Source organism: Artemia sp. Qi Xiang Cuo, chromosome 21 (genome assembly GCF_049724085.1).
Source record: "Artemia sp. Qi Xiang Cuo chromosome 21, ASM4972408v1, whole genome shotgun sequence".
Lineage (NCBI taxonomy): Eukaryota > Metazoa > Arthropoda > Branchiopoda > Anostraca > Artemiidae > Artemia > Artemia sp. Qi Xiang Cuo.
The window spans coordinates 30,078,195-30,095,671 of NC_142814.1; the positions used below are offsets into that span (position 1 = coordinate 30,078,195).

The 17,477-nt window shown below is 34.6% G+C and overlaps 1 protein-coding gene across 2 annotated transcripts in view; it reads left to right on the plus strand.

The window, feature by feature from the left end:
- The window catches only part of LOC148939435 (PAS domain-containing serine/threonine-protein kinase-like), a 124,662-nt gene that overhangs the window by 67,604 nt on the left and 39,581 nt on the right, over window positions 1–17,477 (plus strand). For both annotated transcript variants that reach the window (XM_089106556.1, XM_089106557.1), the window contains 2 exons: window positions 5–297; window positions 6,491–6,816. In XM_089106556.1, coding sequence (XP_088962682.1) covers window positions 5–297; window positions 6,491–6,816 — 619 coding nt within the window. The remainder of the gene's footprint in view (window positions 1–4; window positions 298–6,490; window positions 6,817–17,477) is intronic.

A 17,477-nucleotide genomic window follows, 5' to 3' on the forward strand; every position in this document is an offset into this window, starting at 1 on the left:
ATAGGTGGATGTCTATTCTAAAGATAACATAACTCTACCAGTTGCTCTTTGGATTAGTCGACTCAAATCACATACCACTGAGGATTCCAGTAGATGTATCGCTATGATGGAACCTGTAGTCAGAATTGTGGCAAATATTAAGATAGATTCTAGTGGCAGAATATTTGATTGTGACAGAGAAACCCAGGCGCTCTTTGGGTACGATCAAAGTGAGCTGCTGAGAATGGATATAAGAGAAGTGCTGACTGGCCTGAAACTTCCGTCTTCTAAAGATGATTCGTCAATCGATATTCACAGGTTTGATAATTCTATATGGTCGTTTAAAGCAGTGCCTTTAAACCCTACGAAGATGAGCCGCTCCAAAGATTTTAAAAAGATAAAAATGATTCAGCTGTTGTTAGAATTAAATTAAGAAGCAAAAAATGAATCAGATTCCCCGTGGGTAAAATACATGATTGACTGTATAGGTATTCTGTGATGGGTAAAGTAGCTGCTACTAATGGCAATTGGTCGTAGTACCAAGCCGCCTAATACCAACACAGCTGTGTATGATCATCTCGGCCCCGTGCTGTCCAGAGCTTCACTCGGTGCTTCCTCCCAACGAGTTCCCTACTTCCTTTTAATTTTTTTTAAATCTCTTGCATCCTATTCTGTATCGTTCAACTTTTCCGTTGACCCCAACTGGAATGCCAAAATCATGATTTTGGACAACTTTTCAGTTGGCCCCACCTGGAGTGCCAAAATCATGATTTTAGACAACCTCTCATCTTTCATCCGTAAAACGTAATGTTTTCAGGTGAACTTTTCAGCTGACCCCACCTGGAGAGCCAAAATCATGATTTTGGACAACCTCTCATCTTTCATCCGTAAAATGTATTGTTTTCAGGTGAATTTTTCAGTTGACCTCACATGGAATGCCAAAATCATCATTTTGGACAACCTCTCATCTTCCATCCATAAAATGTAATGTTTTCAGGTGGACTTTTCAGTTGACCTCACATGGAATGCCAAAATCGTCATTTTGGACAACATCTCACCTTTCATCCGTAAAATGTAATGTTTTCAGGTGAACTTTTCAGTTGACCTCACATGGAATGCCAAAATCATCATTTTGGACAACGTCTCATCTTTCATCCGTAAAATGTAATGTTTTCCGGTGAACTTTTCAGCTGACCCCACCTGGAGAGCCAAAACCATGATTTTGGACAGCCTCTCATCTTTCATCCGTAAAATGTAATGTTTTCAGGTGAACTTTTCAGTTGACCTCACATGGAATGCCAAAATCATCATTTTGGACAACGTCTCATCTTTCATCCGTAAAATTTAATGTTTTCAGGTGAACTTTTCAGCTGACCCCACCTGGAGAGCCAAAACCATGATTTTGGACAGCCTCTCATCTTTCATCCGTAAAATGTAATGTTTTCAGGTGAACTTTTCAGTTGACCTCACATGGAATGCCAAAATCATCATTTTGGACAACGTCTCATCTTTCATCCGTAAAATGTAATGTTTTCAGGTGTACTTTTCAGTTGACCTCACATGGAATGCCAAAATCATCATTTTGGACAACATCTCATCTTTCATCCGTAAAATTTAATGTTTTCAGGTGAACTTTTTAGTTGACCTCACATGGAATGCCAAAATCATCATTTTGGACAACATCTCATCTTTCATCCGTAAAATGTAATGTTTTCAGGTGAACTTTTCAGTTGACCTCACATGGAGTGCCAAAATCATGATTTTAGACAAACTCTTATCTTTTATCCGTAAAATGTAACGTAATTATTTACGTTTAGCATTGAATTTAACGTTAATTTGAAATTAAATTAACTCTAACGCTTTTTTCCTTATAGCCCTGGAAAGTGGGATCGAAACATGCTTTTCATTCAGTTTGTTCTTTGATATACGGCCGTTCAAACGATAGCCTAAATTTGTCCTTCTATGGAAAATATTGAGCCCTCGACTTTTCAGACCTGCCATGTTTAAACACTATATTTGTCGACTATATGTTACTTCCAGTATTCTAATCTCGTTTCTGGATCTTGCCACCTTATTCTTCCAAACTTTTTTTAACTGCAAAAATGCAATGTGTGTCTCAGATATTTTTATTTTTACATCTTCCGTATCTCTTTCTGTATATGTTTGCATCCCTGCGGTTTTTCTCACATCTTTAGTCAGTTTCTTCTTGTTAATAGTGCCCTTCACTCATAAGATACACATTTGTTATTTAAAAATTGACCAAAGAAGTATATTTTGAATGAAGATATATAGTTTATTATCCATTTTTGCAGTGAATAAGAAATGATGAGGGAGAGGATTCGCTGTTTTTAATTGATTGAATAATCGGTTCAGAGGCAAAGGGTTGCAATCGTCAATTATCAAGTGTTTTGTCACCTTTGCTTGGCGGTTGTTGTGAATTGTCTCCACCCGCCTTTCTGACTAATAAGGCTATATGACTAATATAGGTTAGTTGAGCTATCCACTCGGTCAGTTTTTTCATCAGCTATATCGCCTGTTCATATTCATTTCATCTTAAATTAAGCAAGTCTTTTCAATGTTAATTTGACTTTGTCTCGCACCTTGAGTTCTAAAAACCTCCAAAAATGTATCATACTACCAGCATTTTTGTCTAATGAATCATCTCTATAATCTACATCTAGGAGATACTTACCTTCTCGTTCAATACCATGTTCGCCAATGGCTCTGGCGTTAGTTCTGTGACAAAATCCATTGAAGTAATTCGCACAAACAGGGATAAAACACAACACTGTGAAACTCCTGATTCTACATGAAATAATGTAGTAACCTCACGTCCGACATTAACCACAAAAATTATCTTCCAACATAAATTATCTTTCACTTTAAATATCACTGTACAAAGTAATTTCTATGGTAACGATTTTTCTAAGATCGCTAACTACATCATTTTTATCAAAAATCTCATTCAAAATTTCCAGCATCTTAGCTCAAAGTTTGAAACTACCTTATTACAAAAAACAATTTTCGATGCTGTCAGTGTCCTTAGCCGTATAATTTTGTAATTTTATTAATACCACCACTTGCTTCAACTTTTAAAATCAATCTTACTCCGCTGCCAAACTGTCAAAATCAAATCCCTGTTCATATTATTTTCCGACAACTCTCTCATGGTGTAAAATGTTCTCAAAATGTTCTGTCCTTCCCGAACACACTCTTTATCGCTAATTGAGCACTGTTCCCGTATTTAATTTGGACCGGACCAAGTGGACTACTTCCTACTACCGGACCGGACTACTATGCAAATACAATGTCCAACTATTTTGTATCCTGGCTGGTTCTTCAAGATGGCCAACAACTTTACCCATAGTCTCATTTTCCATATCTTCTTAATTTCATAATTTGATATTTTCTCTACTTCTCTGTTATGTATGTTCTTTCACCCTGGAGCTACTTATACACAACACCTCCCCCTGCCTCTTCTGCAATTTTTAAACTATCCTTTTTCATATCTAATTGTTCTTGAAAATTCCTCCCAAATTTCTAGCCTGATGTCTTTCAACGTCATAATTACCTTGTAAGTGGTCCCCTTCCCAAAGTTCAACTTAATATTAACTCGGGATGCTACTTCCTGATGGTTTTTACTCCTAACATCAATAACAGCTCTCCTATATACCCTGAACAGGGATCCTGTATCAATCCTAACGGCCGTCGATCCCTACTAATATAAAACAATAAAAAAACAAGTTTTTTTAAAAGAAAAATAAACAACAATGTTTAAATTTAATGTGAATAAAGTTATTTTGTATATGAAGAGGGGGGGGGGGGCTTCCCCGAATCAACCCCCTGCTCTTAGGAGGGGGGGGTCCCCCAAATCAACCCCCTGCTCTTTATGAGTATTTTTTTTTGCTTTAATACATTTCTTCGGCCCTTGCGTTTGAGCAGTTGTTCTTAAAGAATTATGACAACAAGTCAAACTTTAGCGTAAAGAGCTGGAGATTCTTGAAAAAAGTGTGATTATCCAAAATTAACACTTTTGGTGCGCTATCGATTGATTTTGCCTCTGTTTTTCATTTTTGATAATAAATTATAATTATTACTAAAAAAGAGGGGAAAATTCTAATAGTAAAAAAGACCAAAAAGTTTTCAGTAAATGATATCCCAATAATACAAACACCGCCCCCTTTACAGACACCAAGGCAAACATGCACTTGAAAAGAACCATACCCTTACTAAATTGCCAGGCACTAAGGAAAAACAACTAAAAACCAATGCTCGATTCGCAAAAAAGCCAAGGGCAGGTAAAGTCATTTTACAGATTCATTGCAATGTGTCATACGAATTTTCTACTTAGAAACGCATTTGTTTGCACCAAATTTCCTATAAATTCCAGCTTTGAATGATGTTTGATGTTTGATCTCAAGGAAATCAGTAGTAAGTTTGACACAAAGACTAATTTGATTAGTCCCTGATTGTTTCTATTTGAAAAGATCATTCGATCATTCTATTTAAAACATACTCCTATTCTGTTGAAAATATATATATATATATATATATATATATATATATATATATATATCTATATATATATCTATCTATATATATATATATATATATATATATATATATATATATATATATATATATATATATTTGGTGCAAACAAATATATATTTGGTGCAAACAAATGCGTTTCTAAGTAGAAAATTTGCATGACACATTGCAATGAATCTGTAAAATGACTTTACCTGCCCTTGGCTTTTTTGCGAATCGAGCATTGGTTTTTAGTTGTTTTTCCTTAGTGCCTGGCAATTTAGTAAGGGTATGGTTCTTTTCAAGTGCATGTTTGCCTTGGTGTCTGTAAAGGGGGCGGTGTTTGTATTATTGGGATATCATTTACTGAAAACTTTTTGGTCTTTTTTACTATTAGAATTTTCCCCTCTTTTTTAGTAATAATTATAATTTATTATCAAAAATGAAAAACAGAGGCAAAATCAATCGATAGCGCACCAAAAGTGTCGCTTTCGAGGGTGTGCTACTAACAAAAAAGAAAAAATTGAAAAAAAAAACACAAAAGAACAACAACAGGTATATTCTCTATGAAACAGGAGGGTTAAACCTTGTACCGAAAAAATGCTTGCATAAATGTTTCATACACCAAATTTAATGATCCCAAAGCAAAAAAATAAAAACATATTATCAATTTTAATCATCATTATCACTTATATTACTAAGGATTTTTTATTCAAAACTAAACTAACATTTTTAGATATTTATACATCACGAACAATAGTTGCTTGCGTTTAAATAGTTTGACGTGTCAAGCAAATACCGTGCAAAGAAGTAATACACCTAGCAAAGAATTTGCCGGTCCAGCTGATCGCGGTTAACTTCAGCGTGTCAATATTTTTTTTTTACAAGCAAGATGAACCATTTGAAGAAAGTTGGTTTGCTTGGTGTAAAAAAATGATTTTCGGTATGATAACACAGTTTTTATTACTATTAACTTTGAAATGAACATCTTATTTCATGAATCACAACACATAAAGAAATTGCTGGTTTTACAAACCAATGCTTTTCCATTTCATGGTCTTTGATTATCTTGACTTTGAGCAGCAAAGGAGGTCGACAGAAATAATAGGACGTCTTTATTTATTTAAATAATTACGATATTCATACTGTCGTTATATGAATGTATGCCGTTCGCTTATATATACAGTAAGTGAAATTTGAATGAAGTGTCTTTGTCTTTTAATGTTAACAAATTGGTTTTAGTACTTAAGAAAACAATTATAAAACGTTTCGTATTCATGGAGATTCAATGTTGGAAGTAAATTGGCGACATTTTTAACGAATTTATGGTTAAGATTTTCGACTGATCCATCCATAGTGACAAATGAAATATTGAATTTTTAAGTATACGAAGCAGGTTAATGACAACAATAAATAGAAAAGTTAAGTAAAAGGTGTTATAAAGAATAACAAATTCTTTTTTAATTATAGTAATTAATAATTTAATTTTAATTTGTGGAATTAAATGCTTTCTTGAAATATCTTATCAATATAAGCTGATATTTCGATCGTGAACATGCTAAATGTTGAGGCTTACCATAATTAAGTGTGGATACAGGTAGGAGGATTAGAGATGAAAGCTAAGCTTTCAAGATCAGTAAAAATTGGTTTTAATTTAGTGCGTTTGCTATCAACAGCGAAAGACAAACGACGACGGTAAAAATAGTTTGTAGGCACTAAACGTCCAACGCTTGTAGTTCAACTATTTATAAAAAGCATATATTATTCTGGTCAAATAGATATGTTTTTAATAGATGGTAATGTCTAGAGATGAGTTTTAGAGTGGCAAAAGAAAGTTTTAAATCAGGAACAAAAACAGATGGACAATTCTGATAAGCTAGTGTTTTTTTTTTGTTTTTTTTTATGGTAACTTCTTTTGTCTTTTCCCTTGCATTATCGTCTACATTTTCTTTTTATAGTATGTATCATTATTTTTTAACAGGCGGCAAGAATTAACTGCCAGGATGCGTGGCGGTTTTACCTTTCCACTTTCTTTGCGCTTAAGCTGGGATGAAAACAATAACATCAACGCGACCTTATGGGTCTTCACATGCATGAGTGGACTCCTTGTTGTCTGTAGTGACGGAAGGATATCTGACTCCAATTCTGCCTTTGTTCAGCTGGCATTTGGATACCGAATGAATGATCTCGTTGGCCGGGATATTAGCAGTTTAGTACCTGATTTATCAGACACGAAATTGGAAGAGTATTTTATAGATGGATCTGTTAAGAGAGGAAGAGGACTTCATAGAGATGGCACAGAACTAGGTATATTCATTTGATTTGTTTTCTTTGAAAGTGTTTTGATGTTCCTTAGATCGCTAAAGGAGGCTGGGATTGAGTTGAAAAATCTCTAAAAGCAGCTGAAAGTTCCCGCTGGTGCGTTTTCACTCGAAACTGCACCCAAAATTCCTCTGACAAGAAACGTATTTTTCTGCTTGATAGACTGTTTTAAGGAGTATTTTGATGCAGCTGACAGATCAACCAAGATAGTATTAAATGAGAAACAAATATTAGGTATCCTTTGCTAGTAGTTAATTTTTGCTAAAGTAAATGTCGTTAACTTTATCCTCTATTCAGTCTCATGCTTCAAATTGTTAAAATAGTTACACAATTTTGCTTTACATAACTTGTCGGTTAATGAGAACCCTCGGACAATTTTTAGGCACCCGATATGCAACACCGATGCTTGAAGCACAATCTTTAACACACTGATATGACCCTAAGGCAGAGCTTGTATTAAATACACTCCAAAAGTTGGCAAAATTACATAAAAGAACTGGAGATGAATTAATTTTACGGCGGTGGTAGATGTACATGTTTAAATAACCCACCTACTAAAATAAGCCCTTTTTCAAACCCATTTTGATCTGATTCCACTCGTAGGTGTCACCAACAAAGGAATGACATCTAGGTATCCCTTGAAAAAAGTGTTGTTTGGTATCTGTAGTAGGCTATTCCTAGAATTTCGTCTAGTGTATATCCATATGGGTATTGGAAATACTGTACTGAGAACACTTTCCAATTAATTAACAATTTTCATGAAGTGTTTTTTTTTCTTCATTTTTGAATATGCCTTGAGTGTTTTGAATGATATATTTTAAAAATATAAGATTATGTTTCATTTCTTTAAAAATGTAGACACATAAAAGTAGGAGTGATAATAGGAAAAACCGCCTGGAAAGATTTCCTGGAACTATTTTCTATGGAAAGTAAGGGGCTAGCGTGTATGTATTAAGTAAATAAGGTTATATTTTCTTATTTTTCAAAGCATAGGAATACATAAACCAGGAATTCAGTTCCTGGGTCAAATTCTGGGCATTTTTTTATTTATTTATTTTTTTATTTTTTTATTTTTTTTTTAATCTGCTTACTTCAAAAAAGATAAATGGAACATTTCCACAAAAAAAATATAATGCAGAAGATTAAAAGAAGAGGCGTTTACCTGTTCTGTTTAACAGCCAGAACGTGTATGCAAGGCAGTAGTTAAGTCTCCATGACAAATTTTATTGCATTTTCTTATAATCTAATTCATCACTATTTCACTATTATTTCCTTCACTTTACTACCTATCTATCTTACCTCTTACTCGGCGTTCCATAACTTTCTACCTTTCTAATTCCTCACATGCATAATTTTTTCTCTCCTATTACATTTCCTTTTACTCCTATTACTATTACATTATCTAACTTTTTCCTAAAATATTTTTTTTCTTTAACAATTTCCCCATTCATACGATTTTTTATGCATAAAATAAATGTTATGGCATATTTGTCCATCTTCTTCATAGTTTCGTTTACCACAGAAAGGGAACACGTGTGTATACAATTTTTTTCAAACCCCCCTGAAATAATAAAAGAAAAAATACCATAAACAAATCGTTAGTATCCGATATTTTTCATACACTTAAATGAATTGATAATTTTACTTGCCTACGGACCTTTCTGTTCTGTTCCTACTGGTCAAATGGTTTCAGAATCTCTGTACACTTTGTAAACGATAATTTAACTTTCAATTCGGTTTTAAGTGTTTAGCAATTTCGTGAAAGTTTACCATAAGGACAATCCTTAAGGTCGACCTAGAAAACCTCCCCCCTCCCATAAATTGTGTGCTTGTCCACCTGCGATGAAATGATTTGCGATAAATCGCTATCTCACAGTAATGAGTTAGATATATTTGAAAGTTGTATTTTCGGACCAGTATGGGTAGCTACAATTCAAATTTTTTATCATTAAATTTCTATGCATTATAATTATATTTGTCAATTACGAATAGTGAAATTCAGAGAGATTTTCATCTTGTTTTTCTGGTTGAAGTAAAAGGCAGAGGATTCATGTGAAGATTTGAAATCATTTGCGGTTGTAAGCTCTGAGAATAGTCATAATTACTATTTAGTTATGGTACTATCAGAAGAATTTCATTGATGGATTCTAAATTTAGAAAGAATCGTTATGGCTTCTAATTTGGCAATTAATTTGCAAGATCATTAAATTTTAAAGCAATGCCGAAATGCACATAAGCAGTGGGTCGCATGTGGTTACTGCCAGGGTTACAACTGGCCGTCGAAAAAAGGACTTTACAAGTTGTCAAAACTCACTAGACAAGATTATTAAAGACAGAACTCTTGAAAAAGTGTCGGCATTCATATTTTTCATAAAACTGTTTCGCTGTTTTTTTCTTTTATTTTTAAATTAATTTTTGGTCTCCAGTTGCCTTCAAATGGCTCACAGAGCTGATAGACTGTCTCAATTACCCTTTCTGCGTGCCTAGCTGCCTTAAGTCTACCCTGGGATGATTGACTATCATAAAGAAGTGAAAATAACAACCTTTTTATACAATTCTGAAAAAGTTATGCCAGCTTTACTCTAATTAGGATCTCAAGCAGTGCTTCCATTCCACTAATGTGGAAATAAAGTATTTAAGTGCGAAAAAAAGAGTAGAATTATAGTAGGACACAATCTGGAAGTAAGTATGTTATCGTGCTTACTATTTGAACCGGAATGTTAACAAAATTGGTTCTTGTGCTATATTATCAGTGTTTCCACTTCAAATTTTGTAATCCCTAAGAGGCTGGTGGTAAATCCCTAGAAATTCCTATTTTCAATACCAAAATCCCTAAAAGTTTCCCCATTTTCTGACTTCTTTCCAAGTCACAAGTAAAGCCTTATTAGGCGGATTTTTAAAAACATTTGTTCAAGACTTATTTTGCAACTCGAGACCTTTTATGTGTACTAAAATATCTTCTTTTGACGTTTAAAACAATGCTTTGTATGCATAAAAACTAGTTAAGTTCGGTTTTGATTTATAGATTCCGGGTCCAGATCTCAGATTCTGGGCCATATGAATATAGTTTATTTATTCGTATTTCTTTGCCATTATTTTTTCCTTCTCTATTGCTACTTTTGCAACACCCTCGTTTTTATTTGAATTGGTAAGAAGGATTGGCATGAATGATATCCAACCGGTCACTTTTTCACGGACTATTTTTGTTTTTGACTTTTTTTTATATAGAGCTATTAATTTGAAGCAGAGTATAGTAGCAAAAATTAATCACTTAGAGCTTTCTTTAAGGACAGTCCCTGTGTTTTGATGTTTTGAGCTATTCAATTGTAAACAGTGTAGACTGCTACCTGCCTCCGAGTTTTCCAGAAAATTCCGAATCCAGACGCACTTTAAACTGTATTTAGAAGAATGTAATGAGAATTACCAAATATTAAGATTTAAGAGAAAATGCCAAATACTAAGATTAATACCCCAAGTCATCGTTGTCGCCGTCCCCATCGTTTTTCCCAATGCCTAAAAAAGCGATGTATTCGGACGCAGTCGCATTGGATTTCACGGACTTTATTTTTTTCTTTAAACTTACGTTGAACGTAGGGGGGGCCTTTACGCTTCATCGCATACTTGACAGAAATCGTTGCAGCCAAAGTGACGTTTTTGAGCCCATTCCTCTTTTCAATTTTTACTGTTTTCAGAACACTGAAAAGTCTTTTCGCACCGACATTAGAGCAGGGACGTCCAAAAATAAACCAAATGACATGAAAAACCTTAGTTAATTTTAACACTACACTTGGCGTCTTGATGGACGCCATCCAGTTCCAAAAATCAATCGGGTTTTCACCACTGAGCAAACTGTCCTCTAGACTAAACAGCGTCAATGCTAGCCACTCTTATTCGACCAGCCCAAACTCCCCCGAAGGGTTCCCGAACTTCTGGCAAAAAAAGGCGCAATGATAAAATATCACCATCCAAGGCGAGTTTTGGGTCTACAATCTCTAGACAGTTTTAAATGCCGTGATTAAGTGCAAATTGGTCAATTAGCTGGGACATAGCATCAATATATAATTTCTGGGCAATCTCCTTGATGCCCTTGCATTTCTCCGTGAACTTTGTTTCTTTTCCTTGTAAGGAAAGCAAACGGACGATCACTTCTGGTTTCAGGTAAACCTTATGGGCGGGTAAGAAGAACTCTTCTCTTTTAAGGTTCACAGGCTGAACAGACTCAATTTGTTTCACATAGTCTTTTATCATGAAATTGTGACAAAGGCTCTTTACAACTTCTAGCACTTCTTTTTTAAGCAAGTAAAATCGTATGGAGCACCTATGTGCTCCATAGCACCTATGTGCATAGTTGCTTCTATTTGTATTTTTCTATCACTTCGGTCCTTCCACGTTGGTTATTTTGTTTCAACTTTCGCGGGTCTATCCATGTCCGACAAAACAAGAATTTTTGTCAATCGCATTTGCCGAAATCCCGTCGTTGTATCCAAAATTCCTATTTCCATAACAAAAATCCATAGGCTCGGCAAGGAAAAAGTGGAAAATCCGAATTTAAAGTAGAAATAAAGTACTAAAGTAGGTCTAAAAATTTTAGAGGAGACACATTCAAAATAAAGTAGTCGACTCCAAAATATAGTGGAAATGGAAGCACTGATCTCAAGTCTTTGATCACTTTGACCAAGTATTTCACTTTAACCGAAAGAACTCTTGTCCGGAACTTTGTCTTAATCTGAAACTTAAAGTACAGTTAAAGACTACGATACTCAGTAAAATTCTATAAAGGGACATAAATAAATAATTATTTACGTATGTCTGATTATTGTCCTATTTAGAACAACCAAGATAACTTGTCGCATAAAATCGTTTGTTTGTTTATATGTGATGAAATAATTACAACAATTCTTTAAGAAATACAATCTTGACTTTAAATCTTTGAAGGATATATCGTCGCTGTTACGCCTAAAGGTCATATCTGACATTTCTATAAATGTAGGGATAAAATAGGGATAAAATCCTTTCAATAGACAGTGATGATGATAAGAGTGATAGAAATTCACAAAAAATACCAGATATTTCGGTCACATATGCAGCGACCGTCATCAGTAGTAAAACTAAACTGTTTAGTTGTTTAGTTTTACTATTGATAACGGTCACTGCATATGTGACCGAAATATCTGTTTTTTTTGTTTTGTTTTTTTTGTGAATTTCTATCACTGTTTGTGAAACACTGTCTAATAAAAGGATTTTATCCCTATTTGAACTTGTATTTATCGTCATGGAAAGGCAGTGTGGTCTCCGAAATTATCTACTGACATTTCCACACATCTGAGGTAATTGCTAAAAACTGTTGGCTAAGCTGTTCTCAAAGGGAGGATCGGATGGAGAATGTAGATCAGGAGGATCGTAGTGACCTTAAACATACGTTGCCCTACTAATTCTCTCTTTGAATGCAGAGGAGCAAATGGTCTTAGGCAATTATTTTAGAAGTTAGGAAATGTCAGATACAACCTTTAGGCGTAACAGTGGCGATATTAAAGCTTATTAGGCTTTGAAATAAGAGATATTTGATTATATTTAATTGTAACAAGGAGACAGTGGCATTAGAAAATATAAGTTATTGAATGCTTTGAGTGCCAAATACTACTAATAAGTGATTGCAGACCAAACAACCAGAGGCCAACACTGCTGGGCATAGTCCTCCTCCTTCCGAGTCTGTTCAAAGCTTCACTCTTTACTCTCTCAAATAGAGTTTCCTTTAAACGATTACTTAGTACCGCTTCTGTCCCATTCGAGGGTGACCTGGTTTTCTTTGATCCCGGTAGGATGGTCAAAAACACACTTTATGACAATCTATCAACCTTCTTCAGTTGAACCTGACCTAGTCATTTAACCTGTTATTGGCGTTTGCCAGATAACTAAATTGTAATGTACTAAAGGGGGTTTCGGTGCTATAAGATCTTTTTCTTACGTTTATCTAAGAGGTATTCTAATTTCTATCAACTTTTTCATAGTCATACCCAACTAAATCGAAATAAGTTATGCCTCTTGGCTTCGATATAGGGAATGTTACGATTCTGAACGATTTGTCCTCAATGTTGATTTTCGAAATTTTCTCCTTCACCTGGAATTCCAGGATGACACGTGGAATTTGGCAAACCAAAACATAATTTCCAGTTGCGTTGTTGCAGTTTGACAGGGAACTATGACATATGTTGTTTGAGATTTAAGTGGCTTTAAGAGAATATTAGGTAAGAATTCAAAATTATGAGTTTTGCTGCTTAACTAGTCTTTTTTACTGACTCTTATTGTTTACCGAGTTAACGTAATATCGGATTCCTTAACAGATTTGGAAAATTCGTAGATTTTCTCCAAACTGATAGGATATATACAATTTCTTTTACCGAGTGACCAAAACCACTGGAAGGCATTACTATCAATAAGTGCCCCCTATATTTGTTATTGAAACTACCTTCTGCAATCAGTTAAATTTATATTTTGTACGTATACGTAGAAGAAGTTAGATTATTTATTACTAAGAAAGTATTGAAACGAAACTAAGAAATGATTCCCTGTAGGAAAAATATGGAGGGTATGAGGACCCTATCAGAAAGCGAAAAAGTGAACCCCATAAAAACGTTTGACATTTTGTGCTAAAATTTAATTTTTGGAATTATTAGAGGCCCCTCCACCTTAGATGTTTGACTGTGTTCTCTTTTGTTTCTAAGTCAGGATATATATATATATATATATATATATATATATATATATATATATATATATATATATATATATATATATATATATATATATATATATATATATATATATATATATATATATATATATATATATATATATATATATATATATATATGTAATTCCTTCTCTGGAATAGGGCTCATAAACTCTTAGACATATTTAGTTAGTGCAAAATTAAATTCGAATTGTGTCTTTCAAGCATTTTTTTTTATATCTTTGGTGGGTATTGTCTCAAAAATATGTTAATACCTTTTCTCAACCATATTTTAATCGGCATTATTATCATATAATTGTGCCTAGTACAACAGCCTTGTTTTTTTATGATGAGGGATGATTGGCGATCTAGGACATTTTGCTAGAGCAACTTTCAATCTCTTGGGCTATCTGCAAAAAGTGAATCTAACATTTTCATAAACGTATAGAAAAGTGAAAACAAGGCTTCGAAGCTTTTGGCCAAAACGGCTTATTTTAGGATTTGAAGGAGAAAAGAATCCTGATGAATTGCTGCAGGTAGCTGAATAATTTGGCTGTGTTTTCGTATAAAATAGATTCTCTTGTGGATAATCACTAGAGTATACACATTAGCTTTTGGTAGATTACATCGAACGCCGAATTATGCTTCCTTATGTGTTTTTTATAAAAAATAATCAACACTTCGACTGCCGTCTTCTTTCTAAGCTTTTCAATACGGTTGCTCTCTCGCAGTCCTGATATATTGTATTGTTCTGAAAATGCTTACCAATCGAACAAGTCAAAAATTTCCTCTTTTTTTATCGGTTTTGTCAAAAAAAAAATTTGATCACTTTCCTCCTATGGAATTATAATTGCTATCTTATGAAAACATAGATGATCCCGTTATGTCTCTATGTTGGTGCCCTGATAAACCCCTATGGCTTCAGTGTTGACCCAAAATGCTTATTGTAGTGAACTGTGTACGTGTTTTTCTTTTGTTCATTTTTCTTTGCTCTGTTTTTTTTTTTTCATTTTGCACGACGGTCTTCAAATAAACAATAATGATGAGATTATGCCAGGTAGTCTGGGCTAGAGATGCTGAAGGATCTTTGTCTCAGTCATGGCTGATGTCGTCGTCCATTTACGAGGTATATACGCCTCTGCAAGCGTACCCAAGGGATAGAGATTCCCCTAAATGGTCTCTTAAGAGCATAGAAAATCATATTGAGACAAAATGTCATATACGCTTTTTGGTAGAATGATATGCAATTCCATGTCGTAGGATAATGCTAATAAAGAGCTTTTAAACGCAAGCCTGAATTTAAAGATTAAATGTTATAATTTGTAAACGGGATAACTCTAAAAATTGAAGAAAAATTGTGGAAAATCATTTAATAGTTCGTTTCAGAGGCAACGCTATAACGTTGTATACAAGTCAAGTGGACATTGTCCGTCACGTGACAATCCAAAAACAAACCAATCTTTCATCCCTTAATTCTGACTATCTACCTTAGTTCTGCCTTAGGAATGACTTATGGATGGATGATAGATAGACTTATCTATCAACAAATGAAATGACATTTTTTAAACAGACCTAAAAAGTGCTTATCGCAGATTTGGCTCTCAATTACTCAGTCTGTCTGTCTTGGCGTTTTTCCACAATTAGCCATGTCTTGATGCCGACTGCAAAATACTTTATTTTAATTCAAAATAAACAGAAAGGCCTAAAAAGGGCTTAAACCCAGGTTTGCCTCTCAATTACTCGGACTATCTGTCTTGGCTTTTTCTACAACTAGCCATATCTTGATGCCTACTGCAAAATACTTGATTTTAATTCAAAATCAACGGAAAGGTCTTAGTAAAGGCCATACGGCTCCAATGTTTTATTATTATTTTTTTTTTTTTCCAGAGGCACTTCATATGTAAGGGGTTGTTGCATAAACTTCAAAGGGGGCTTATTTGATTGGAAATCGAGAGTTCTAGTGCCCTTTTTAAAAGTAAAAAGTGATCGGAGGGCAACTAGCCCCCCACGCTATTCTTTTCCCTAATGCGTCTGATAAAAATTTTGAAGTAGACATTTTGTTAAAAATAGTTCAAACATCATATAACAAAAACTCCGGTGCCGATACAGCCTCTCAGGGTCAGGGGGTAGGCGTTGTAAGTTATGTGCTGGGGGTATATGTGGTTCTTATGAAAGGATTTCTCGTCCAAACTTCAGAGAGGGCTCATTTCATTTAAAATTGAAAGTTCTAGTTCACTTTTTAAGATTAAAAAAAGATAGGAGGGTAACCAGCCCCCCCCCACACCTCTTTTTCCCAAATACATCCGATAAAAACTTTGAGATAACCATTTTGTTAAAAATAGTTTAGAGATCACATAACAGAAACTCAGGTGTCAACACCCCCCCCCCCTCCGGGACCGGGGGCAGGCGTTGTAATTTATGCCCTGGGGGCATATATGGTTCTTATGGAAGGGATGCTCGTATAAACTTCAAAGAGGTATCATTTGATTGGAAATTTAAAGTTCTAGTTCACTTTTTAAGAGTCAAAAGAGGTCAGAGGGCAACTAGCCCCCCCCCTCGCCCTTTTTTCATCAAACCCATCCGATAAGACGTAAATATTGACGAAGACCACACTGCCTTTCCATATCAAACAAACACAACTTAAAAACAATAAGGAATTTTTTTTTCTCCAAGACAGTGCAATTTATAGTCGGTGAATATTTCGGCCCTATGTCCAAGGGCCGTCTTCAGCACAGCATTAAAGAAAAAATATATATATAAACAACTTACATTAAAATACGAAGTTTAAAACTAAAAATGCTTTTAAAAACTTTTAAAACAGACCCAGTATCCTTACTTCAACGAAGTTCAACCAGGACTGATAAATAAAATGATGAGAGAGGATGAATTCATTCAAACGAAATAAAATGAAGTTTTCAAAGCTAATCTTGCTTTTTTAGCAGCTAGTCTTAAAGGCCTTTTTGTAACGGGTTCAATACTATTGTCAATTGGTTTAGTAAAATATTTTAGATCATTTTTAATTAAATTTGAGTATAAAGAATTCAGTGAATATTCTCCTAAGTCCCTATTTAAGGAAATATTTTATTGATTTTGAGCCTAATTTCGATTGATTCCCGGACCACCTGTTTTATCCCCAAATCACTACTAATGAGAGAAGAATTTTCAAAAAGTATTGTGTGGCTGGGATTATCAAATATATGGCTAGCTAAAGCAGAATCAAAGGAGTTATTAGAACTATTAGCAATTAACGCTTTTTCTATGTCTTCTTTATGCTGGTGTATCCGTTTTTCTAGATTCTGATGAGTTCTGCCAACGTAGTAATTGCCACAATCGCATGGTATTTGATAAACCTCTCTTTGGCGAGTAACTGGTTTTTTTTTCACCGATTTAAATTGCACTGTCTTGGGAAAAAAAATTCCCTATTGTTTTTAAGTTGTGTTTGTTTCATCCGATAAGAATTTTGAGATAGCCATTTTTAAAATAGTTCAAACATCATATAACGAAAACTCCGGTGTCGACAAAACCCCCCAGGGCCCTAGAGCAGGCGTTGTAAGTTATGTCTGGAGGAATATATGGTTCTTATGGAAGGGATGCTCGTAAAAACTTCAGAGAGGGTTCATTTGATTGGAAATTGAAAGTTATAGTTCAGTTTTTGAGAGTCTTGTTCACTTTTTAAGAGTCAAGAGATTGGAGGGCAACTAGCCCCCTCTCCCTTGTCCTTTTTCCCCCAAACACATCCGCTACACATTTTGAGATAACCATTTTTTTATAGTTAAAAAATTAGATTACAAAAACTCTGGTGTCGACACAACCCCCCAGGGCCCGGGAGGTTTGCGTTGTGAGTGTTGTCCCGGGGGCGTATATGGTTCTTATGAAAAGGATGCTCTTATAAACTTCGGATAGGGCTCATTTGATT